The following is a 25,469-nucleotide window of genomic DNA, read 5'->3' as shown; positions in this document are numbered from 1 at the left end:
GATGCAAAGTTGCCACCAGCAAAAGGAAAAGCCAAAGGGGAAGGCATTGCTGCCAATGTGCCCCAAATCTTTGTGCCGGTGGCTTGGGGGGAATTGGAAGCAGCCCCCCCTGCTTCCCTGGTGCTCAGCAGAAAAACAAGCGCTTCCTTTTGTTGAGTCCCTCCATCAGGTAATTGGCCATAATTGGCCAAAATTACAGACTGCGGTGAGATGATCAACACAGATGGGGCAGCGATGGAGCGATTTAGAGGTAAAAGCTTTGGGCAGACGGCTGCTTCCCGAGTCCATCCCCATTCATTCCTGCTTTCTGTCGGGGAAGGCAAGAATAAAAAAGCAAAAACAAAAACCCAACCATTTTTCTCCCTTTTGTGCTTTGTCAGAGGGGGGACCGATGCCTCCTGCTCCAGACACCTCCCGGTGCATCCCACGGTGTTGAAGTTGTGAAGTTCCCTACCCCTTTTGTCCTGGATATCACCCCCCCAAAACAAGAGAAAACACCAAAAAGGGATAATTTGGGGTTTGCTAACCCTGTGGTTTCTCCCTTCAGGCCATCGGCACAGGGGTGGAGGAACAGAGCCGGGTGCTTTGTGTCAGATCAAACCCTAAACCCTTTGCATCTCACTTGCCACCCCGCTGCCCCACCGTGCGTCGGGCTCCTGTTGCGTTCCTCGATCAGTTTGGGTCCAAAAAGGGATATCTGGGGGAAGGTGAAACTTTTTGGCAGGTGCTCGCCCAGATAAGCATCGTGCATTTTGCTTTGTGGGGAGATATTTCCCTTTAACCCCTACTGAGGAATGGGAATACGGGATGAATCGAAGCCTCGCCGATGATGCTCGGGCTAAAAAAACCCAGCAAAAAAAAAAAAAAAAAAAAAAAAAAAAAAAAAAAAAAAAAAAAAAAGAAAGAAAGAAAAAAAGAAAGAAAGAAAAGAAAAGAAGAAAGAAAGCCAATTTTCCCCCCAATCCGTTGCAAACCGAAGCCCATCTCCTACCTGCAGTGTGCTGTCAGCTGCCGGCTCCTCTGCTCTGTGCCTCCTCCGGCGCCGGTGCCTTGGTGGTATATATAGACGGTGTGCATACCCATCCCCACACCTCCCGCCCGGCCCCCAGCACGTGGGCTGAGCCCACCCCCGGGGGCTGAAGCTGCACTGACAGCTGGGGACAGGGGATGTGTGTCCCCCCCCTCCGTGCCCCTCTGTGTCGTGAACCGGTTCCCATTAGCGGGGTGTCCTCCGGCATCGTGTTTTGGGGACGGTGCGTGAATATGGGGTGGCTGTGTCACCCCCAGATGCCTTTCTGTCAGACCCAGTGCAGTCCCCTCAAGCATCCCAGGGAGCAGAATTTGGGGGGGTGGTTATGGGGTAAGGAGGCTCTGTGGGGTGCTAAGCTGGAGCATTCACTGAGCACTGGGGGGCACCCACCACCATTCACCCCATAATTTCTTTTTAGGGAATAATGGGTTTAAAATGTTGCCCTTTGTCACTGATGCAGCCCAAGGATGGAAATGGGCTTCCCCCTACCTCAGAACAGCTCGGGGGGGGGGGGGGGGGGCACAGGGGCTCGGCAGATTTGTTGCTCCAGTGTGGCTTAATGAGGACAACCAGCACTGATCACAGGCAGGAGGATGGGGAGAATCAATTCCCAGCTCAATGGACAGAGGGGTAAAATTAAAACTTTTCATTTGGAAATGAAAGGGATCTCTCCCCTTACCCCAAAATGGAGTGGATATGTGCTCCATTGGGTCCATCCCAAAGAAGGTGTGTCCCAGTGCTCCCACCTCAGGGGCACAGCCACATCCAGCCTTTCCCAAGCAGCTTCGCCTCCTTTTTCCCATCCAGCTGCCCCCGTGGATAACCCTGCTGGAAGCCACTGAGCATTTTGCAGCACCCCGAGCATCCTGCATGACCCCAAGAAGCTTTCATCATCCCAAGCATCCTACACTGCCCAGAGCATACTTCATCACCTCGAGCATCCTGTACCACCCTGAGCATCCTTCACTGCCCCAATCATCCTGTACCACCCTGAGCATCCTTCACTGCTTCAATCATCCTGTACCACCCTGAGCATCCTTCACTGCCCCAAGCATCCCATACCACCCAAGCATCCTGCGCTGCCCTAAGAATCCATCACAGCCCCAAGCATCCTGCACAACCACAAGAATCCTTCATCACCTCGAGCATCCTATACGATTCTGAGCATCCTGCGTGACCCCAAGCATCCTTCACTGCCCCGAGCATCCTTCACCACCCCACACTGGCAATTCGATAATCAAATCCGCAGCACCACTGAGATCATATCTCGGTAATTCCCCCTAACAACTCCCTGGGAAGGGCTGCATAGCAGAGCGAAACGGCTCCTTTTGTTTTCGCTTTGGCTCTGAAACAGCGCGCTCAATGTCCTGCCTGAGACCTCTGCTCTGTGCATGCCCGGGCAGGCATCAGAAGCCAGAAATCTATGGAACAGCTAAAAAGTGGCAGAGCTGCCTTGGGGGAGCCAGGGGAGAAGCACTCCCCACTGCACTCGTGGTTGAGAGCTGATTTTTTAAAATGACCCTATTGCTCAGACTTCCCTTAACCATCCAGGTTGTTGTGGTTTCTCACGAAGGGCTTTTTCACCAAACCAAGGTGGAGGGAAGGGAATGGCAAGGGGACAGGCACCTTGTCCCCTCTGGGGACAATTTTACAGTGGATTCCCCCCCAGAGGAATCACCGTAGCCTGGTGAGAGGGAATTACCTCCAAGGCTGGATTTTAAGCTGGTGATTTGGATGGGGCTGAGTTGATAGCGAAGGACATCGGGTGATGATGCTCAGGGTCTTTCTAATTAACTTGGGGGCAGGGGGAGATGATTGCTGGGAGGGGTTGCCATCACACTAAGTGTGATGCCCATTTTGTGGCAATTCCAGGTCTAGCATATAAATCCCATGAGAGAAAGTAGGTTTAGGTTGGAGAGGATTCACCGCTTTTGTACAATGAGGGCAGAATTCAGGCTCCTGGTTTCCATTCTTTTGGGAGTCTGACACCTGGTATGGTGAGGATGAACCTGATGAAGGATCCTCGCACTCCCACATGCACCATTTGTCCTCTCATCCAACCACGAGAAGACCCAACTATTGGGTTTCCATTGCTTCAGTGAGTTGAGTGAGCTCAGGAAGGACTTTGAGGAGCTGTGGTGAGGATGGGAGAAAAAGAAGAACATCACCATCCAATTAGATGCATTGGGATTGGTCCTGTTTTTAGCGGGCTTGGACCAGAGCTCCCCAGGAGGTCTCATCCCACCTCCCCATAACTCCCTGAGCAAAGCAGGGGAGAGAGCAGCAGGGACCTGAAATGGGCTAGGAGGACATTTCTTGAACATACAAACGTATATGACCATACATAACATACATAAGCAAACAAATCAGGGTTTGTTTCAGCCCCAGGAGATACAGGATGTGGTCATCTCCATGGATGGAGTGGCTCTTGGATGGTGTAGAGGCTGAAGAGATTTGTGACACCCCACCAGAAGCCCTCCATCGATGTCCACTCTGCTTTGTGGGTTGATCTGGAGTCTTCATCCCTCCTCTAGTATTGGTTTTAGGGTCTCAAAACATCAAACCTATACATGCAACAAAGTTGTAAAAAAAAAAAAAGTGACGTCTTCACAGATTATTCCATTTACTCTTCAGGGTTACTTTTACCCCAAAACTTCTGCACACCATCATCACAGCCCTTCCTCCTGGTTATTCCATACTCGATCCCACCATCCCCAAACCCCGCAGCCACCACTGGTGCACACTCAGTGGGGCCAACAAGGATTTGTGTCATCTTACTCCAAATTGCATTTTATGGAAAGCACAATTACACTCATTTAGCTGTTGCTCAAAGGGCGCAGCAGCTTCTTATTAGCTGCAGCCCATCACCTCCTGCCCACAGGGATGCCAGTGCTGAGATTTGGGTTTGGGGATGGATGGATGGATGGGCGTGGGTTGCTGCTTTCCATTCATCTCCATTGCGAGGGCTGCAGCTGGTTTTTGGCTCTGGCGTTTGAGACAACAAAGAGACAAGGGGAGGATGGAGGATGCAAAAGCAATTCCATTTTCAGGGCAAAAAAAAAAACAAACGTAGATCTGACACTAATTGTGCTTCAACACATGGTACATCGTCCCTTGTATGTCCCCTCCACGCCAACAGTGGGTCACCATGACTGAGCCTGAGATGAGCAGAGGAAACTGGCTCGTAAGCACCATATGCTGAAGTTTTATGCTCGAATTTATGCAAATCTCTACCAGTGTTTCAGGGCAGGGAAGCAATTTTGTAGGGGAGGACTTCAGGAGGTGCTGTGGTGAGCATGGGTCCACATATATACACACGCATGTACGGGTTCAGAGACCAAAAAATGCTCAAATTCATCCCAGAGCTGCTCTGCTTATGCTCAAACTCAGGCTCAGGTTCCAAAAACCCCACAAATACAGCTCAAAATTGCCCTATTTATCTGCTGGTGCCAGCACCCAGAAGACCAGGATAGGGGGTGTCAGAGCCATCTCCCCATTTGTTCCCCAACATCGAGCTCCTTCCCATGAAACAAATCATCAGCCTGAAAATCCCCATGGTATTTTTGCAGTCATAAATGAAGAACCGATCCTGCAGTGCTGAGGACCATGACCTGTCCTTGGGGCAGTGTCAGGATTTGGAGTCAGGATCACACTGTTGAGGCACAGACAATGCATTCCCCAATCAATAAATAGCCATAAAGAATTTCTCTGCTCAGCATCCACAGAATTGCTCATCCCACGCAATGCTGCTCTCCCCATCCCACCCAGTGCTATCCCAAGGGCCACGAAACCCCAAACCCCAATGCTGGCACGTTGTGCTTTCTAAAAGAAAAACTGCTACATCACTGTCGTCGTTGCACATAAAACCTCTGAGTCACCAGAGGGATGTGCAGAGTGTTTTAATAGAGTCCAAACTGCCCTGGTGGGTTCAGTGCTTAACAATCCCTCTGATGGGATTTGACTTCAGTTATCTTTATTTATTTAGCTCGCTCCATTAAAATAGAGAGTCAGAGAATGGTTTGAGTTGGGAGGGATCTTTAAAGGCCATCTGGCCCAACTCCCCTGCAGTGAACAGGGGCACCAACAGCACTGGTCCCTGAGGGGCACATCTGGTCATTGGTCTCCATCTGGCCATGGGGACATTGACCATTGCTCTTTGGGGACGATCTCACAAGTTCCTCATCCACTGTATCCATCAAATCCACATCTTTCCAGTCTGGAGAGGAGGAGGATGTGGGGGCAGCGTCAGAATCCTTACTGAAGTCCAGGTAGATGACATCAGTGGCTCTTCCCTTGTCCGTTGATACAGTTACAGCATCACATACACCACCTTACATTGTCACCACCTGAAGGCACTGCAGATGGGTTGGGAATCAGCACAAGCCTTCCCTGCATGGCTCAGACTGGGGCTGCTGGGGGATGCAGGCAATTAAATCGTCCAAAATTTGGATGCAGCCCTCTCCCCCCCTGTCTGAGGCCACCGTCTCTTGGGGGCTGCACCAAGACCATGCTGCAGAGCCAGGAGGGCCGGTTCTCCCCAGAAATTCCCCAAAGAGAGGTTTTGGAGGGGGGACTCTGGGTCCCTCGGAGGCACTGGGGGGGCTGGGGGCCTCCTTCTAAGACTGCCTCACCCCGCAGGGGGCGAGCCGCGCGTTTTGTGGAGGTTTGTCTCTAACGGGCACTCGTAGCGCCGCAGAGGCCGCTGGGATTAGTAGTTTTCTTCCGCAAAGCCCCATCATTACACAGGCGCAGAACTTCCCTGCCTGGGCTGCGGGTAGGCGAGCTGCTCTCCGATTGGTCCGGGAGAGAGGCAGGACATCCCTTTTCTGTCTTGTGATTGGTCAAGCAGCGTCTCCTCCCTTCTGATTGGCCAGCAGTGGCTAATAGGCGGGGCGGCGAAGCAGCGGCGGGAATTGCGACGGCGGCGGTGCGGTGAGGAGAGACGTGGGGGCGGGATGGGACGGGACGGGACGGGACGGGACGGGACGGGACGGGACGGGACGGCGGTCTGAGGGGGGAAAAGGGGCCCGAAACAGGGCCGGGGGTCTGAGTGGATGGAGAGGGCCGGGAGGAAGGTAGGGGCGGCGGGGGCATTCGGGACTGAGGAGGGCCTGGGCTGTGGGGGCTGAGGAGGGCCTGGGCTGGAGAAGGAGCAGAGCTGCTGCCTTCGGGGCGCTGTGGTAGGGATGGGCTCGGGGAAAGGCCGAGGTTTGTATTGTGGTGGCACTGCTGAGGGCGCGGGAATGGGATGGGAGAGGGTTGGGTGAGGTTTGAGAAAGGGGTCTGGAGGGGGGGGAGGGGGAGAAGTGGGGGCTGAGAGGGGTTTTGTTGGGGTCCAGGCAGGTTTGGGTTAGTAGGTGTAAAGGGGGAGGGTTGTGGGGATTGGGAGAGGGATGTTTGGGGTGTGGGTGGAAAGCAGAGGAAGATTTGGTCGAGAGAGAAGGAGCAGAACTTGAGGTGGTGTTGAGGTGGGACAGAGATGAGATAGGTGGGAAAGGGAGTGGGGTTATGAGGGGGTAGGGCTGGAGGAAAGCTTGGGGAAGGGGCCAAGAGAATCCCAGGGGCCCAAATAAAGAGTAACGTGGGGTATGTGGACCTGGAGAGAGGAGTTGAGGTAAGACAGGGTGCTTGAAGTGAAGGGAAAACACAGCACAATAGTCATGGATGGGGCTGGAAGAGTGAGAGCTGGAGCAAAGGAGTGAAGGGTGCTTTTACACAGAGCAGGATTTGCTAGAGGTGAGGCCTTGGGGATGGGAGGATGTGGGACAGTGGCTGAGGAGGTTGGAAGGGGAGGTTTGGGTGAGCACAGAGCAGGAGGGTGAAGGGGTCGGCTAGTGGTGGGTGAGTGGGTGATCACCGAGATAAGACTGGTCTTTAGGTGTGTGGAGGAGCTGAGCTGGGGGGAGGGAACTCTGGGATGTGGGAAGAGTTAAGGAGTTGGAAATGAAGGACTTGAGGCTGGCATCTGGGTCTGGACTGGTAGTAAATGTGCAGGGGGGCACTGCATCCATTGATGGATCAGTATGGCTACATGGGGAGAAGTAAGGTTGAAAGATCTATCAAACAGGAGAGTTTGGGCTTGCTTTTTTTTATTTATTTAAAATCAATTCTGTTCAAGTTTCACTTCAGCTGTTACCAAGGAGGTCTCCTCCTCCCTTTCCTGCCCTGCTTACTGAACGTGTCCACATCGCTCTTTTTCTTTCTGACAAAACTTGCTCCACTGTGGGTGGATCAATGTCACTTCCCATGTTGTTGTGTCCTACTGTGCAGTCAGGATTGTACTTGATAATGCCTCGTAGTTACCATGGATATTGGCTTCCCTTAAAACCCTGCTCTGGCTGTCAGACCTTGTGCAGCTGCAGCGTATAATGATGTACATACCTCTAAAATTGACTCCAGTTGGAAGTATTTGCTCATGATAGTTGGTGAGCTGCTAGGTTTGGGAGTTCTAAGCTTTTTATCCTCTTCTTTTCTAGGATTTTGCTGCAGGTGGCAACTGATTGTCATGACTTCAGACGTTTCCCTCTGATTTGCTTGTTCACTGGGCCAAAGTGAGAGATGGCTGCAGAAGCCAAGTACAGCATTATTCGGGAAGTGGGCCGAGGGAACTATGGGGTGGTTTATGAGGCAATTGTTAACAAAACCAGAAGCAAAGTAGCTGTGAAAAGGATGCAGTGTAACGTGCCTGAAAACGCAGAGCTGGCTTTGCAAGAGTTCTGGGCCCTGCAAAGCATCCAGAGGCAGCATGAGAACGTGATCCAGTTGGAGGAGTGCATCCTGCAGAACGGCCGAGTCTTTCAGCCCATTAGTCACCATTACAGGAAGTCAGACAGCCACTTGCTGCTGATCGAGACCTGTCTGAAAGGGCGCAGGTGCATGGACCCCAAATCGGCCTGCTTTCTGTGGTTTGTGATGGAGTTCTGTGATGGTGGCAACATGAATGAGTACCTGCTGTCCCGCAGCCCGGATGCCCAGCTGAATAACAGCTTCATGCAGCAGCTCAGCAGCGCTGTGGCTTTCCTGCACAGGAACCAGATTGTGCACAGAGACCTGAAAGCGGACAATATTTTGATCTCTCATAAACGTGGGAATCCCATAGTAAAGGTAAGGGAATAAAACTTGGCTGTAACGAGTTTGTGATCTGCATGCTTACACATTGCATGCTGGGGAATGGTCTTTGGTGAATGTTATTACAGGCTCTACTTAGTAGCTTGTAACAAATGTATTCAGAACATCTGACATCACATGTGGGCTGGCTTTCAGGAGACTTGGAAGGACATTTAGATCACGATGGCATGTGTCTGTAACACACTTCTTGTGCTACTTGTGCTGCTGAGGGTTGCAGTTCAGGGTTGTCTCGCTTCTGCACGCTAGATGATCAGAGAGATCACCATCAGCCAAAGATGAAGCAATATTTTCTTTTCCCTTAAACTTTAAGAACATACCGTCCTGTTACAACAGCTAATGCTTCCAATATTGCTGCCTCGAGCACACGTTGATGTTCAGGGAGGTGGGGAGTTCGTGTGGGTTGGTGCCCTGACTGAGGTAAAGATAGCCAGCTGCAGTTCTGGTAGCACCAAACTAAAACTGTTGCATTTCTCTAAAAAGCAGCTGTAAATGTGGGAGGCAGCTTGCTGCTCAGCTTTCAGTCCCAAGAGCTCATGAAGCTGGACATAAAATAATAGCTCAGTGCATTGCAGATAATTTATGTCTCGACCAATTAGATCAATAGTAGTATTTATACCTCGACCTGTAGAGCCATCAGGGGATGTTTAAATCAATGTCATCTTAATCACTGGATAATAACAATAAAGGAAGAGACTCGGTGTGCTCACATGGGAACAGTAAGAGCTACTTTTCCCATAGCTGCAGGTTGGAGGTATGTTTATGCCCAATTAGATTTCATCAGAATGAGCTTCTCAGAAAGATAACAAGCAGACATCGGGTGTCTTCATCCTAGGGAGAAGAGCAAACAACAGGGAAGGAGTGGGCAGAGGGCACCTCACAGGGAGTCCCAGCTCTCTGTAGCCCTAAGGTTGCCATCTGATGGCTGTTAGTGACGTGGTGGATTTCGGAGTGGAATTTATTGAGCTGCTGTCTGTAAGTGCTTTTGTGAAGTTGGTGTTTGCGAGTAGCTGCAATTTCTTCTCATCTTGTGTTGCAGGTGGCAGATTTTGGCCTCAGCAAGGTGTGTCGGGGGAAAGGGAACGTGAACCAGCACCGCTTCTCCTCTGCGTGCGGGTCAAACTTCTACATGGCTCCAGAAGTGTGGGAGGGTCACTACACAGCCAAGGCTGATGTGTTTGCCCTCGGGATCATCTTCTGGGCTATGGTGGAGAGGATCACCTTCCGAGATGGAGATACTGAGAAGGAGTTGCTTGGTAAGGATCGCTGCTGTCGTGTTTGTAGATGTTCTGTAGGGATCCTCTGGGAGGTTTCATTTCCCACAAGTGCAGAGCGGTCTCCCTTTCCTCAAGGCGACAGGATCACTTGGCTCCTTGGAACAGCCTTCCAGTGCTTCATGCTGTAAACTCAGAACGGATGTTTAGATGAGCTTTGCTGCTCTCTGCCTGAGTTTCTTGTGCTTAGAGATGCAAAATCTCACAGGGATGACCCGTCCGATGGCCCTCCTCCATCCACCTCCTTCCAAATCCCCCTACATACGTGCACGCTTGAGAAGCTTTGTACCAAATGATTTCAGAGAAGTATATTGCAGTGGAAAATCCATCCTGAGAGGAGAGGATGCCAGTCAGGCACATTAGCATAATAATTCAAGACATCGACCCAGTCCCTGAGATCACAGAATACCTCTCTGTCTTTTCAATGCTTACATTCTTAACGTGAAAGGAATTTCTGTGCAGAAACTTTGAGAAGATTTTCGCTCTGCTCCTTTACATTTTTCTTTGTTTTAATGGGCTCAATTCTAATTGTGCTATTTATTTCTTTTCGAAATGCCAAACACTGATAAATGTTTCAGTTCCTGCCTACAAAAACAAGCAAATGGTTGCAGCTGAGACCGAAGCACGAACAGATTTCATTAAAATAGCAACCCGCCAACCTGAGATAAGGAGTCTGTGTGGCCAACCTTTTCTATACACAGACAGGTCACTGCCTTTGAAACATTTATTCTTTGCTTGGTGCAGGGGCAGAACAGCTTGAGTGAGCAAAGCTGTTTTTGCTGTCTGTTTTGGAAGCCGGTTAATCATTTTCAACAACCGGTGAAATTATTTAGATTACCGGGAGTAAATTTACATTTCCCTTCCTTAATCTTGCTGAGGAGAAGTTGGCTAACGGTAAATGGCATGTGCTGTCATTTTAATTGAAAATTATTTGACTTACTGAGCAAATAAGTTTCATGTTTAACTCTTTCAAGTCACCCGAGCCAAGCACAGCCTGCTTCCTTCCCTCTCCTACACCTTCCAGGTCTGCTATGGGGGGGAAAAGCAGAAAATAGAGGAGGTTCACCTTGGTAAATGCTTGGCAAGCACGCCATGCTGAGGTTTGTTTCCACCCATGGTTGTGCATGCAGCACGCAGTAACATCTTGATTACTTTTGGACAGTTAAAGCTTGTTCCAATAACAGCCTCTCGCTGTGTTTGCCTTGGCAGTCACTAATAAGTGATCTTTTTGGTAATCTTTCAGATGTTTTGTTTCCCAGGCTGTCTGTGCTGTACAAGGCAGTGCTTTGTGTAGGTTTTTCTTGTGTAAGCTGACTCCTCCTTACCTGTATTCAGGAACTTACATCTGCCAAGGCAAGGAGCTTATTCCTCTTGGGGAAGCGTTGCTGGAGAATCCCAACCTGAAGCTACAGATTCCTCTGAAGAACAAGAAGTCCATGCCAGATGATCTCTGCAAGCTCCTGCACGATATGCTGGCTTTTAACCCAAAGAAAAGATTGGACTCCTTCCAGCTGGAAGTCCGAATCAGGCAAATCTCCTACGGCAAGAAGTGCCAGCGCTCCCTCTCATAGAGACAAAGGGCACTCAGGTTAGTGTCTCTGCCAAGCTCCTCTCTGTCTGGTGTGAGCAGACAGGGGACTTGTTGACCTTCTGGTCAAAGCCCTTCTAAATCAAACATGACCTGTAGCAGCTGGGAAAATTTGGCACTAGACACATGTGGTCCAACTAAGAGAAAAAAAAAAAACTTTTGGTTGAATTAGAATCATAGAATCATAGAATCACCAAGGTTGGAAAAGACCTAAAAGCTCACCCAGTCCAACCATTCACCCATTACCAACAGCTCCTACTAAACCATGTCCCTCAACACAACATCCAGCCTTTCCTTGAACACCCCCAGGCTCGGTGACTCCACCACCTCCCTGGGCATCCATTGCAGTGCCTGACCACCCTTTCTGAAAAGTAATACTTCCTCATGTCCAGCCTGAATCTCCCCTGCCGTAGCTTGAAGCCATTCCCCCTGGTCCTATCACTGATGACACGAGAGAAGAGGCCGACCCCCAGCTCACTACAACGTCCCTTCAGATAGTTATAGAGAGCAATGAGGTCTCCCCTGAGCCTCCTCTTCTCCAGGCTGAACATTCCCAGCTCCTTCAGCCTCTCTTCATATGGCCTATGAATTACTTCTAACAAAAAAACTTTTGCCTCTTTAGTGGTGTTTGTTCAGGGAATTGGCTGCACTGAGCTGTGTCTGAGCCAGCCTGTCTTATACCCTAAATCCCAACAGTTTCCATAAATGATTTGTTATCAGTCCAGCATTTACCTGTGCTGGTTCATTTAGCAATACATTTGGTAACTAAATAAAACCCAAAGTGAGCAAATGGAGTTTTGCAGCATATTTGTAACTGTGCACCTTAAGTATGTTCAGGTATAATAGCAACTGTCAGATTAAAGACATTTTGCAATTGATATGGCCCTCTGCAATACTGAGATTGTAGAATCACAGAATGGGTTGCAAAGGCCCACAATGCTCATCCAGTTCCAACCCCCTGCTGTGTGCAGGTCGCCAACCAGCAGCCCAGGCTGCCCAGAGCCACATCCAGCCTGGCCTTGAATGCCTGCAGGGATGGGGCATCCACAGCCTCCTTGGGCAACCTGTGCCAGTGAAATATGTTTCTGATCACTTTCATGCTCTTGACCACATGCCAGACTTGTCCTCTGGCACAAAGTGTTTTTTCCTTCCCAGGTGTTTACCCATTCTGAACAATTTTATAGGGAACAGTGGTAACCTCAGCAGCATTTTCTTTGGCAGGCAGACTTCCCATCCAAGGTTTGTTGGTTCCACCAAAGCTGGCTCTTCCCTCCCTGCTACATGCAGTTATCATCTTCACTACCTGCAGATGAATCTCTCAGGTCCTTGTGAAGCACATCAGCTTTTACTATCTAATTTGGAAGTCTTCCTCCTGATGTGTTCCAGAATCACTTCTTTCATATCTGTATTCATCTTATAATTATTTTGTATCCTGAAGCCCTTTCTGACTTGACTTGTTTCAAATCAATAACGGTTTGGGTTACAGCACTGATTTTTGTTTGTGGCTGCATGACTTATATTTTCAATTACCCACTTTCAGCCCCTCTCAGTTAGAAGAAACAGTGAATGACCCCAAATATTTCTGTCCTTTCTTACAGTCAGAACACCTCCAGCTTTGTGTCACTGGCTCACTTCCTATTGTGCCGAGGATGTTAGTGAAAACACTTCATTAACAAGTCTGTTGCCAGTGCCAATCTTGATAAAGCTCTGCTCTAGCCTCTTCATTTCTGAATTATCCATTTCAGTTTTCCCTTGGGCCTGGTTAACTGCCTTACGTTTTCCTCTTTACTAATTGCAGTCCTCTCCTGTTTATCTAATGCTGCCTCGTGGTGCTACAGCGAGTGCTTCACTGAAATCTCTGAGGACAAGACCAGCACTACTTGGTACCTAAGGAAATAGGTTTTGTTGCTGAAATTCACTTAATTAATCTGCAATTCTGGGGAGTCCCACCTGCACCAGGAGGCTTGGCATTGCCACAGCAGTGGAGCCACTAGTTGGCAGGGCAGCCCTGAAGTGGTTAGGCTGCTAAAGAGGAACATGCAAGGACAAATCAAAGTGGTTCTAGCAGCACAGTGTCTGGTTTCCTGCTGCTCATTCTCCTCTGATCTTTCCAGTTTCATAGGTAGGCTTGTGGTCATGGTTCAGAAGAAAATGGGCTGCACAGCCAGGAGGTGCAACTGAAAAGCCATATCAGTTTGCTCAGAGCTCTTAGTTTATTTTCATAGAATCACAGAATGACCAGGGTTGGAAGGGACCTCAAGGATCACGAAGCTCCAACCCCCTGCCACACACAGGGCCACCAACCTCCCCATTTCATAGCAGCCCAGGCTGCCCAGGGCCCCATCCAACCTGGCCTTGAACACCTCCAGGGATGGACGGGGCATCACAGCCTCTCTGGGCAGCTGTTCCAGCACCTCACCACTCACATGGTAAAGAACTTCCCCTGACATCCAACCTAGATCTCCCCTCCCTCAACTTCAAACCATTTCCCCTTGTCCTGCTGTTATCTGCCCTTTCAAAGAGTTGATTCCCCTCCTGTTTGTAGGCTCCCTTTAGGTACTGCCAGGCTGCCATGAGGTCACCCCGCAGCCTTCTTTTCTCCAGGCTGAACAAGCCCAGCTCCCTCAGCCTGTCTTCGTAGGGGAGGTGCTCCAGTCCCCTGATCATCTCTGTTGCTCTTCTGGACCCTCTCCAACAGCTCCCTGTCTTTCTTGTACTGGAGTCCCCAGACCTGGACACAGCACTGCAGATGGGGCTTCATGAGGGCAGAGTAGAGGGGGGCAATCACCTCCCTGTCCCTTCTGGCCACCCCTCTGCTTATGGAATTTTCTGACTAGGCAGGAAATTACCTGGGTACTTACCATAGCTTTGGGCCTGGATCCTGAGTTAATGCAGCAGGGGCATAGTGTTGTGCCACACAACGCCATTCTCAAGCCATTGAGCTGCTGTTGGTTGCTGTGTTAGTATGGACTGGAGGTTAAAACCAATTTGCTGTCCTAAATGTTCTTAGGCACCAGCTCGTGGGTGCATCAGTCCAGAAAACAGGTCTATTTCATGTTTCATATCCTCCTTCCCTCACCTGAAATCAGGATTGGCACAGGAGCTGCAGTGAGTTTTCATGCTGCAAAATCCAGGTGCTTCAGAATAAACTCTCACGTGATAAGCGTGGATCAGATTAGGCCTTTTCCATAGGGCCATGGGAAGGTATAGGGCAGAGTGATGTGAATAACCTAAAACTCTAAGAGTTTTGTTCTGTGAATTGAAAGATAAGGAGATGGGTATAACCTATCATCTGAGGAGTCCTTATGTTCAATAATGCTGAGAGCTGGGGTTGTGCACCTGCTCTGTGCTGCTCCTGAACGTGTGCTATCGCTACTGAGGCAGGACGGTGGGCTTGGGGACCTTTGGGCTGGGCTGCTTTTTCTGCCAAGGGGGTGTTGGCAACTTTGTCACGTTTCATTCCTAGGTGTTGTGTCCCACTGTGCTCTGGAGGCCTCACAAATGGTGAACAGCTGATTTGGAATGATGGTGGGAGATGGATACAGAAACCTTGCTGCCTTCCAGTTTCCCTCAGACGGTTTTATTTAAATGGACAGTAACTTTATTTATTTGTACAGTAACTTTAAGAGAACTACAAAATTTTTATTTCTATGCAAGCTTTCCTTTTTTAACATGTGTTCTTTAATGCAGCAAGTGGCATAGGTGAAACCCTGGCTGGGATGATCTGACCTGTTTGGCTACACGTGGCACAGGGGTTTCTGAAGTGGTTTCCTTTCAGAGAACCCTCATCCATCCTCCTGCTGCCACTCTGTGCCTGCCCTGTTGGAGGACCCCAAAGAAATGGGCCCAAATGGTCTCAAGCCTGTCACCTCTGCCCTGCTGCATGTTGACTAGCTCTCAGCCCTGGCTTCGTGCTGGTAATGCGACGTTGCTTGTCCTTGGCACAGAAGGCAGGAGTTGTCTTTGCGAGGTTTAATTGGAGCTTTGTGTGTGATTCCTCATGCTGCTGGGCCACGTAACTGAGTGATGGCTGTGGGATGAGCTGGCACAGCGCTCGGTGTCTGCTCTGAGAAGTTTGAACAGAAACAAAAATGTATTTTCCTCACTTTTGAATATTCTTGCTTAGATTAACTAAAATGCTTTCTTAAAATAAATACAAAGAATGTTAAAGATGCCAACTCTTGATTAGAACGTATGCGTCACTAACACTTAAAGTAGTTTAAGGAATCATGCTTCCTGCTGTGTTAGCTGCTTGTGCCAGCTGTTCTTACAAGAGAAATGAAAAGGACTGAACTGGAATGTTGGCAGGTAAATGGGGACTCTAATTTGTACCCTGTTTGAAAAGTATTTTTATGAGTCTGTAAACCACTGCTGATCTTTTCTTTCCTTAAGAAACTGGGAGCCCCTGAATGCTTCCTTCTGCACTCCTCTGTTGTCCAAAGCTGAAATAGTGTCCTTCAGGGACAGCTTCCCCTCCTAGGAAAGGACCAAACTGCCCAAAGAGAGGTGACTTGGGGAGCCTCTTTGCAATGTAGCAGACCTTAGCTAGCTGTGTGCTTCTCCCTGCTGTAAGATTGTGAGTGCAGTAGAGAAAGCTGCTTGTAAGCAGTGTCAGAAGCCTAATTCATGGAGAGGATCTTTCCTCCTGCAGTGTCTTTATCCAGAGGCTGTGCTGCCCTTCTGTGAGGACTGACTTGGAATGCTTTCTCGCTTGCTCCCCCAGGCTGCAAAATACAGCCTTTAGTTGTCCTGCTCAGACAAGCAGCTGTTGACCTCTACCCCTGTGACAGATCGCTGCTGGGTGGCTCTGTGGTGTTCCCTGAGTACAGCTGTTGTGAGAACACGAGAATTAAGTTAAATCATTAAACTCTGCTTGACTTTTGGATTTAGAGAATCCCGAATGCAGAAGTGCTGCTGGGTGAGGGGTGTGCAGCAAGGAAAGGCCGGGTGCTCTGAAGCTTGTTTGGCTCTTGAGGCATGTGCTGGAGGTTGGCAGTGACCTGTTGGTAGCAGTCTGCATCTCTTGTCCGAGAACTGGTTGACCCTCTTCAGGAAAGAGCTGCTGTCCCAGCACTGCTACAAGACAGCTGCTTTGGAGCTGCGTGGAGAGCCTTGCTCTGCACCCACACAACTCAGGCTGCCTTAATTCTAGCTGCTGCCTTCATCTGCAACTCATCTTTGCTCTCTGTGAAGTCATAACTGTACGTGGGGTTTTCCGAGGTGCAGCCTTCCTTGTCCTGCTCTGCAGAGCTGCTGAAGTATGAATTCTTCATCTTTCTCTTGCCTGTCCCATAACTGCTGCACCCATTGCCTGTTCTCTGCTCCCTGCTGTCAGAGCAGGTGAGTGCTTCTGGCCCTGCAGGATAACTTGATTCCAGGCCCTTTGTCTGCAATGTGGGTAGGTTTGTGTGCCCTTTCTCCACATGGAGGAAATGTGGGGTGTGAGAATGGTTGTTTACTCCTTTTCCTCCTTGTTTTGCCATGCTAGGATATCATCCTCACGGCTGCTGATGTTTTTTTAGCAACATGTACACCACTTGAGTCTCTGTACCTTATAAATTAATAAAATGCTGTGTGTTTTGTGCTTGTTTTCGTTGTGGTTTTCTTCCTAATGCATTAGTGCACAGTAATACTTAGTGCCTCTTCTTAAAAAAAGGAAGTGTCACATGCAATGATAACTTAGTGGGTCTCACACCTAGTGAATTGCTAAATGAACATCTGCAATGACAACCTCTAATTTGAATGACTGCTTGGGGAAAGTGGGGGAGAACTTAGAGCTGCTGGGTGTAGCTCTTTGGAAACAAGCTTGCTGTTCAGTAGTGAGCTGAAAGGTAAGTGCAGTGTCTGTAACCAGGAGGGAACAGAATAAAATGGGACTGTGTGGATCCCTCGCATTCAGGGGGTTCCTACACTGCTGCTAGCTCTGAGCAGCTTGTCTTCCTGCTCAAAGCCCTTCGGGGGGGCCCAGGAAAACATCAAACCCCAAATATTTTTGTGTATCCCTCCTGTTGTGGCCAAGCAGCTGCAGCTGTGTGAAAGCCACTGCTGCTTCGGTGGTGGCAATAGCTGCTGGATCGACTCTAAGTGCACTCAGGAGAGCAGTGCTGCCCAGGGTAAGGGGGCTGCAGCGGGTGCTCAGCACCCTGCTCGTGTGCTTTGGTGCTGTTGTTTCTTCCCTAGGTCAGAGCACAGATGCTGGTGACTAAGGATGCACCATTTATCATCTGCAGCCAATCTCTCTTGAAGGAAAAAAAGAACGGAGAGGAATGTGGACCTATGATTCAGCTTTGTTTCAGGAGAACAGGCAGTGAGGGTGAAGCTTCGTTCTGCTGTGACTGGGAGAAATGGGTGAGTTGTTCCTCATTTTTCTCTCCTGTGACGAGCCTGGTGTGCATCAGAGCAGTTGGTTAGAACAGCCTCTGAATGCCATTTGTCCATCACAGGCAGGCGCTTCAAGTGATTGCTTTGGGTTAAGGATGCTTTAGACTAGTTAACTTTCAATAGGATGAAAATCACCACTCACAGAGACAGAAGGTATCTAGGGGCTGAATTTGTCAAGGCAAGAATTAAATACTTGCTGCTGTCCCAGTCAGGATGAAGTTGGTTTGATGCTATTCTGTTTCTCTCTCAAATTAAGTGTCGCATCCAAATTATTCATCAGCAGCACCCTCCATTAATCACAAATTCCAGCTCATCTCAGCAGCCAGCAGAAGCAGAAGGTCTTTTTTCTGTGCTTGTTAAATACAGCACAGTAGCTGCTACTATTACAGTTTCTGGGAAGATTCTGGGGAAATAAATGCCCAGGTCTGTTTATCACAGAGAATAATGAAGGCGCTCCGGATGCCTGTCACCAAGCAGTTATCTAAGGCAACCAACATGCAGGTGGGGCAGCTTGAGAGATGCATCATCTGAAGAGGGCATGGGAGTGGGGTTGGATTGAGTGCCTCATCTCAGCAGGGGCTGCAGATGAGATAAGGAGAGCAGATCTACCAACCCATGCGTGCAGTCGGGGCAGGAGGGAGCGACGAGCTGGAGCCAATTCTGCAGCACGTGCTGTTGGGATCTGTTTCACAAAGTGCCCATCTCTGCGTGATCCTGATTCCTCGGCCAGAAATGCTGCCTGAGCAGAGGGCTGAGGTGAGCAACTGGATTTCTTTGGGATGGAGAGGTAGGAGTGAAGCATTCAAGTGTGTGTGCAGTGACCCAGGTGCGTGGTACACAGACCCAACCTGGAAGGACAGTTTTGCAGAGGCAGCTAGCTATGGGTATGGCCTAACCTACTGCAGGAACAAAGCCCACCCTTGCTGCTTCATCCACTGGAGGGTAAAGACAATTTCCTACTCAGAAAGCCAGTGTTTGTGGCAGCCTCAGCAGGCAGTCGTGCCTTTGGCACTCAGTTCACATTCTTAGATGAACTATGTTGTTACTCCTCTCTCCTCCCCAACTTTGCAGACGTTTCTCCTTTGTTCCACTAAATAGCTGCTGCCTTCCCCTCAAAGGAGTCTGCTTCTGTAGCACACAGAACACAACCAGTGTATTTGCATTCTATTTGCAAAGCATGATACAGGTACTTGCAGCCAAAACGTAAAGACACCCACGTGCCCTGGCTGATGTTGTGCTGGAACATCATCAAGAGTTGGATGTGAAAAGGTAATGAGCCTGCATAGTTCGATCTGTCAGTCCCTGTTGTTCTTTCAGGATTCTTCATACACTCTTAATTGATTTTGCTGAGGCTTTTTGAAGTCGGAAGCAGTGGTTTTCTCCCTTTGAGCTCTCCTTTATTCTCACAGAGCTGCAGGATCAGAGAATTTAGATTAAATTGGTTTTAAATGGAAACAATGTGTAGTCTGTGGCATTATTCACACCTCCGAGCAGCCCAACTGACCAGCAGGCCAGGCCAGAGGGAGGTGAGATCCTCCATTTGGGCATAGACTGGTGTGGTAGCAATAAGACATGGGTTTAATACACACAACTTGTCAATGTTTTCCCTCTTGCATCTTTTCAATCAGTGAGACAGCAGTTTTCCTACTAGCTTTGCGGATGCTTCGTGTAAGCTGAGTTGTGATACGGATTCCAGCCCTGTATAACAGGTGACACACACACCCCATGCTGGGATCAGGACCTGGTTTCATGCCCTTACCACCTCCTCTTTACAACCTCCCCTCGTCCCAGCCAACCTAGAGAAGCTGCCAACCCAGACAGCATCAGGATTTACTTCAAGAAAATAAACCCATGGGAAAGAAATTCTCCAACTGCTTCGCTACACGCAGTGATGGGGGGTTGAAGGTCCCAGTGTGAGGGGAGGAGGAAGAATCTCCCACAGGTGCTCCTGCAGGAGGATGTGGGAGCTTGAATTTCCTCAGCCAGGAGGAGATCTGGAAGGGCTGTGGGAGGCACTGAGCCCTCACAGGGCTGCAGAAGGGGCTGGGATCTGACTTTGGCACCCAGGAAACATCAGTGGGTGCTACAGCACTTGCCAGAACTCGCCTGGAGCAAACGCACACCCCTGAGACAGGGCAGGGGAGACAGGCAGCAGTGTCAATAAATCAATGGCAAACCACTTCCTCCGCCTGGGAAAGGACTCAAGGAGCCCAAGGACTTTGTGCTGCTGCTTACCTCAGGTCTGGCTTTGTTTTTTGTTGCTTTCTTTTTCAAACCGCTTGCTTCCTATTCTCATTAAACAGAGCTGATTGTGACGGCTGTATTTTTTTTTAAATCAAGCTCCTTTCTGTCTCCTGCTCCTCTTCATTTAATTTTCTTTCCTTACAGAGTTGTGGCACATTCCCTGAGCCCCTGACGCCACGGTTTACTGCACCAAAGGCAGGAAGCAGCCCCTCCTGCTGCCACACCAAGGATGCCAGCAAAGAACAAATTCCACGCTGGCAGGAGGGCATCGCTCCTTGGGCACAGGGTGCTGCCCTGCATCACTGCTCCTACTGCACTCAGTGCCTGCTGCTTTTAGGGCAGAAGACTTTCCACTGCCTGGTGGCTTTAGGTATTTCTGGGTTGTCTTTTTTTTGTTGTTTTCTTTTTTCTATCTGTTTGTTTCCAGTTCACTTTTTTTCTTAATGGATAGAGCTGCTGGGGTTCCAGGAAGCGGCGCAGCTAAGTGTGGCTTTGGGTGACCAGCTGGACACAGGAGGTGCCAACTTGAAGCCAAAAATGGATATTCTTCATTTTCCCCCAAGCTGAACAACATTTGTTCTGCTGAATTCAACCCTTTCAAATATAGATGGGCATGCTGCATGTATAGATTGTCTTTAATGTGAATGACAGCAGAGCAGCTCAGCTGCCTTCCTATAGTCATCTCCTTAGACATGGTGCTTCGTTTCATAGAGCCACTGAATGGTTGGGTTGGAAGGGACCTTAAAGCCCCTCCAGCCCTAACCCCTGCTGAGGGCTGTGTGCCCCCCACCAGCTCAGGCTGCCCAGGGACCTATCCTTGGCCTTGGGCACCTCCAGGGATGGGGCACCCACAGCTCTCTGGTGCTGCTATTCAAGTTGTGGATGTTCTGTAAGAGGTTCTTCATCTTGGCCACCTGAGACTTGAACTTCTCATTGTTTTGGGTTTTTTTTGGGGGGGTGGCATCTCCTAGCTGCTCTTACATTTGGTGTTACTCATGGTGCAATCAGACACCCTCCTCCTGGAGCTGTTCTCTCTCTTTTGCATGAAAGGTTTGCTGGATCACTGTGTTCACCTCATTCCCCGTGCCTCACATGGCAGATAGCTGGAGGGAGCAGCTGGGGGCAGAAACCACTTCAGCCAACAAAGCTGCAGGCGGAGAGAATCACAGAATCATTAAATCATAGAATCACAGAATGGCCTGGGTTGCAAAGGCCCACGATGCTCATCCAGTTCCAAGCCCCTGCTGTGTGCAGGTCGCCAACCAGCAGCCCAGGCTGCCCAGAGCCACATCCAGCCTGGCCTTGAATGCCTGCAGGGATGGGGCATCCACAGCCTCCTTGGGCAACCTGTTCCAGAGCAGGGGTATTGCACCATGACAGCCATCAAGACAACCTGCTGCTCACAGTGTTGCTCTGGGGATGCAGCATGAGGGGTTCTGCAGGTGCACGCACTTCTTTGCTGCAGTGGTGCCTGTGGGATTCTTCAGGCTGGGGCTGGGCACTGGAGCAGTGCAGAGCAGCAGCAGCAGGGTGTCTCGGTGTGATGGTGACACAGGGAGAAAACAGAGGGGCCTGGAGCTGCTGCAGAAACGCAGGCACATCCCTGCCTCTCCCTGTGCTGCTCATTCAGAGCTCGCTCACAGCAGGGGCAAAAGCTGGGGGCAGCAGGAAAGGAACCCACTGTGCAGCCCTTGTGCCAAGAGGTGCACTTAGCAGCCACTTGTGAAGCGCTCCAGCGCTACCAAGGCAGGGCAGGAGGTAATTTTCAAGCAACGAAGAAAGGCATATAAATAGAAGCAAGAGAAATATTGAAGCTGGCAGGGCCGCTTTGCAGATGAGAAAGCACAGAGCTGCAGTCAGGGAAGCAGCGCGTGCACCCCAGGCCATGAGTGCTGCAGCAGCACCATTAACAAGTTGCTTTCCTTATGGCTTCTTGCTTGCTTTTCCCATTGTCTGCGATGGGTGCAGGTAGGGAGGCACAGCCCTTCCTGGTGCTTTCCTCTTGGACAGCATCAGCCTGCAAACCCTGACCCAGGCTGCAATGGGTTCATGAGATTTTGCCCTTCAACGTGCAGAAATCCAACTCGGAGCCTTCCTACCCTGGGCTGCCTTGCCACAGCTGTGGGAGCAGCCTCTGTCCTTTGGTTTTACAACGGGCAAATCCCATTATCTTGACTTTGCTCAACTTATGACTGGTTTGCTTAAGCTTCGGTTTGCTTCACCTAATGCTTTTGCCTCTAACTTTGGAGGGAGAGGGAGCTGCAGCCTGTCCACCCCACTCACCCCGATGCGTTTTGTTTCCTCCAGGCATCCCTGCACTCTCACTGAGTCCCATGCAGAAGGTGCTGTGCTGGGACACCACAGGACGAGGCAGGGCTGCCCACGACAACCACCTGCAGCAAAGTGTGACTGCTCCTGGCTTTGAAAGCAGCGCTCCCTTTTGCAATTAATTGCAGGATGCAATTAGCTGATTTCTTCCCCCACTGGAAGGAGCTACCTGTTCTGCCGCAGATGCTGCTCAAATGAAGAGTCAACAAAATGATGTAATGACCCAACCTTTCAGGGTAACGTGAAAGAGAATGTTTTGGCCAACTCAAAGAATCCTCACAGGGGGGAGATGGGGACACTGCCACCCTCGGGTGCTGCTCCCTGCTCTACACCTCGTCCCTGTGCACTGAGCACTCCTCAGCTCAGCCATCGTTAAGCACCGGTTTTATTGCACAGTGCTGCTGTCTGCTAGCAAAGACCTGATGTGTTGTTATATTCAGTGCATGCTTATTAAATTTACAATTCATAATCAAAATCTTACGACATTGTTTTGCAGAAAAAGGCTTCTGTGAGGCTTGCTTCTTTTAATACCAACATAAAGGCTTCAAATGGTGCAATGTGTGTCGAAGCAGCCTTCAATCTCCTGTGAGCCCTCCGGCGGTGCAGCCCACATGACAGGCAGGCAGCAAAGTGCAAATTACGGGTCCCAAACAGCTGCACTTCACCTCAAAGTGTGAAATTTGTCACCAGACAGCACTAATGCCTCGGAGGGAATGGCCTGGCTGAAAACATGAGCACGGATGGCTCTTTGCAGTGAGGTTGGTGCCAGCAGCTCAGCACTGCTGAGCCCCACTCGGTGCCCACAGCTCCACTGCACTCCCACAGGCATCTCCTGGCTTTGCCAGAGGGCTGAGCTTTCTGATACCAAGTGCTGAGCTTTGCTTACCTGGAAATGAAGGCTGGTGGAGCTGAGCATGTCAGTGTGATTCACAACGCACGGCAGCACCAGAACAGCCCCGTTCTGGGGAGAACACTAGGGATTCAGCACAGAAATCGCAGTGCATCCATTTTCATCTCCTGTGCTTTGTGGCAGCAGAAGCTTAACGTGTCCCAGTTACCAGTGGCACCTTTCATCATCTCCTGATGAATTAATCCTGTCCCAAAGCAGCATGGATAAGGGAGAACAAGGGGTGCTGGACACCTTGCCCTGAACAAGGCTTCTGCCCCTGCTGCTGCACAGCATTCTTGTGCCCAGGGCACTGAGTTACAGGATGGAGGAACAGAACATTGAGAGTGGAGATGAAAAGAACAGAAGGGAGGCCAATGGAGGCCAGTTATGGTGAAGGGTATGGGTGAGGAGAATGTGCATAGAGAAGAAGGGGACCAGAGGTGCACAGTGACAGGTCACAGGGCAGTGGCACAAGTTTCAAAGTGCCAAAGCTATTTTCCCAATCTTTTCACCATACAAAGCATCAAATACTGAAACAGGGACCTACGTGTTGTAGGCTTTATACCACAGAGGTATTTAAGCATTGGCTGAACAGGATGCTGAGCAACCTCACCTGCTTGAACCTGCTTTAAAGGAGATTGGACTGGAGCCTCGGAGACACTAATGTGACTGTGACCCCACAGAGGCTTAAGTTTCAATCTCCAACCCTACCACCAGCAAGGTGGACAGTGGCTTCCAACCCCTAATAGCCTCCTAGAAGGATCAAAGTGCACTGCTTGGGATGGACAAAAAGCAGCCGTGGCAGTGTAAATAAGTAAGTAGGCACAGAGCAGGAATTCATTTATGTTGCACAATAATCCACACAATTTCAATGCATATTAAAGGTCCAATGGCAGCATCCTAGAAATAATGGACACTTTTCCACACTGGGCTGCCTTATAGGGTGCCCTTCAGTTCACCTGTGAGTCAGTCCCACATAGCAACGCAGCAAAGGCAGCCCTGGATGTGTGTGTGATGTCCACCACCCCTCCTGGGGCAAAGCACACCTCAGGAGAACCGTGCTCCTCATTTGCTGCCATGGGCACAAACAAGTCCTTTGCAGCTGGCAGGCTTTGGTTTTCAGCCTCCAACCAGCACTGTGAGCTTTTCTCCTGGATCAGCCACGTCCTCTCCTTGCAGCAGGTGGGGTGAGGACCTGCTGGGTTCACTGCAGCCTTTTCACCATGTATGGCCCCTCCAGCTCGTAGCCAATCTTCCTGTAGTAGTTCCTCGTGCCAACGCCTGTGAGGAGAACAATAGAGCTTTAATGCAGTGTTTCATCTGCCCTGTCCTCTGTGCTGAGAAAAGCTGCAAGGCAGAGACGAAGGGAACGGCAGTGAACACATCTGGGAGCTCAGAAGAAAACCAAAGGTGAGCTCCCTGGAGCAGGCAGCCCAGCTGCAGGCACCTCTACCAGGAACTGAAGGGCTCTAGAGCCCAGCAGCTGCGTCCCGGTGCTCCTAGAAATGAGCTCAGCTCCACTCCAGCTCGACAAGTGGGCTCTGCAGCCGCAATCCAATTTCCTCATTGAATGGAGGCTCTGTGTTCCTCTGGTCCTCGTCTTCCTCTTCTAATGAACCCCACTGCATCCTGCAGCAAGACAGGTCTGTGCCAGCAGCCTCCCCCCTCACCTTATCTAATTACTCACATATGCAGACATTAGTCATCAGCAGAGGAAGGACTCAGCATCACAGCACTGCTGTCCCTGCAGCCGGTGGGCAGGGACAGCAGGACAGATTCCGCAGCCCTCTCCTCCCCTTTCCCACAGCAGGGGGTGGGACCGGCTGATCTCTGAGGTCCCTTCCACCCTACTCCACTCAATGCTTCTACGATTAATCTCAGAGCCTCCAGCCAGTTCCTGGAAACCCTGGCACTTGGAAATGGCTCTCCAGGAACGGCCGTGTCCCCACCGTGCAGTGCCTGGCATAAACCCTTCCTGCTCGTGCACCTGAGGCCACCTCACCACCAGGAGCATGTTGAGGAGCTGCGATGCGTTCCCCAATGCACGCTGCAGTACTTACAAGATGCTTCAGCACCAGAGCTCCAGCCAATCCCTCCTCCTGATCCTTACACTGGATATAAGGAGAAGGATTTTTATGCTAAGAGTACTGAGGCACTGGCACAGGTTGCCCAAAAAGGTGCTGGATGAGCATGCCAAGGTCAGGCTGGATGGGGCTCTGAGCACTGATGGAGCTGTGGGTGTCCCTGTTCAGTGCAGGGAGTGGGATCAGACAGCCTTTAAGGGTCCCTTCCAACTCAAACAGTTCTGTGATTCCTGTCCAGGAGAGCCGGATCTCTGACCTGCAGCAAACCATCACTTGCATCAACACCTTGCCCCCAAATCCCCAGGGCTCATTAGCAGACACACTGGGATGTGACATACAGACAGTGGCAATAAAACAGCAGAGCCACTCCACCTGCAGCCCAGAACTCAAGCAAAAGTGAAATCAAAGCTGAAGAAGAATCCTCAGAGCCAACGACAACACAGTAATTCAGATTATGGTTTTAAAACCACCTCGATTAGAACTGCTTAAACAGCCCCTCCTTTTTTTTTCCCCTCAAACTCTTGGG

The 25,469-nt window shown here is 50.1% G+C and overlaps 2 protein-coding genes across 2 annotated transcripts in view; one reads left to right on the top strand and one right to left on the bottom strand.

Annotated features, from left to right (window-relative positions):
- Nucleotides 1-6,046: 6,046 nt before the first annotated feature.
- LOC122167854 (serine/threonine-protein kinase PDIK1L-like) lies at nt 6,047-16,586 on the top strand. The gene is made up of 5 exons (XM_042832742.1): nt 6,047-6,105; nt 7,507-8,134; nt 9,195-9,411; nt 10,765-11,017; nt 14,484-16,586. Exons 2-4 carry the CDS (start codon nt 7,589-7,591, stop codon nt 10,998-11,000), a joined length of 999 nt encoding a protein of 332 aa, XP_042688676.1. The 5' UTR covers nt 6,047-6,105; nt 7,507-7,588; the 3' UTR covers nt 11,001-11,017; nt 14,484-16,586.
- Nucleotides 16,587-23,670: 7,084 nt separating this feature from the next.
- The window catches only part of ELP3 (elongator acetyltransferase complex subunit 3), an 84,786-nt gene continuing 82,987 nt past the window's right edge, over nt 23,671-25,469 (bottom strand). Inside the window, exon 15 of the mRNA XM_042832613.1 lies at nt 23,671-24,140. Within this exon, the coding sequence (XP_042688547.1) occupies nt 24,064-24,140 (77 nt within the window). The 3' untranslated portion in view covers nt 23,671-24,063. The remainder of the gene's footprint in view (nt 24,141-25,469) is intronic.

Source organism: Centrocercus urophasianus, unplaced genomic scaffold, assembly GCF_019232065.1.
Source record: "Centrocercus urophasianus isolate 14NV4802_14NV808 unplaced genomic scaffold, USGS_Curo_1.0 seq_39, whole genome shotgun sequence".
Classification (NCBI taxonomy): domain Eukaryota; kingdom Metazoa; phylum Chordata; class Aves; order Galliformes; family Phasianidae; genus Centrocercus; species Centrocercus urophasianus.
Note: the sequence above shows the minus strand (reverse complement) of the source record. Positions and strands in the feature narration are given on the sequence as shown.

Excerpts from the sequence above, each read along its gene's own strand:
- LOC122167854 (XM_042832742.1), top strand. The coding sequence starts at position 7,589 with ATGGCTGCAGAAGCCAAGTACAGCATTATTCGGGAAGTGGGCCGAGGG. Across the intron at positions 8,135-9,194 it reads GTGGGAATCCCATAGTAAAG|GTGGCAGATTTTGGCCTCAG; the intron begins GTAAGGGAATAA and ends CTTGTGTTGCAG. Across the intron at positions 9,412-10,764 it reads TACTGAGAAGGAGTTGCTTG|GAACTTACATCTGCCAAGGC; the intron begins GTAAGGATCGCT and ends ACCTGTATTCAG.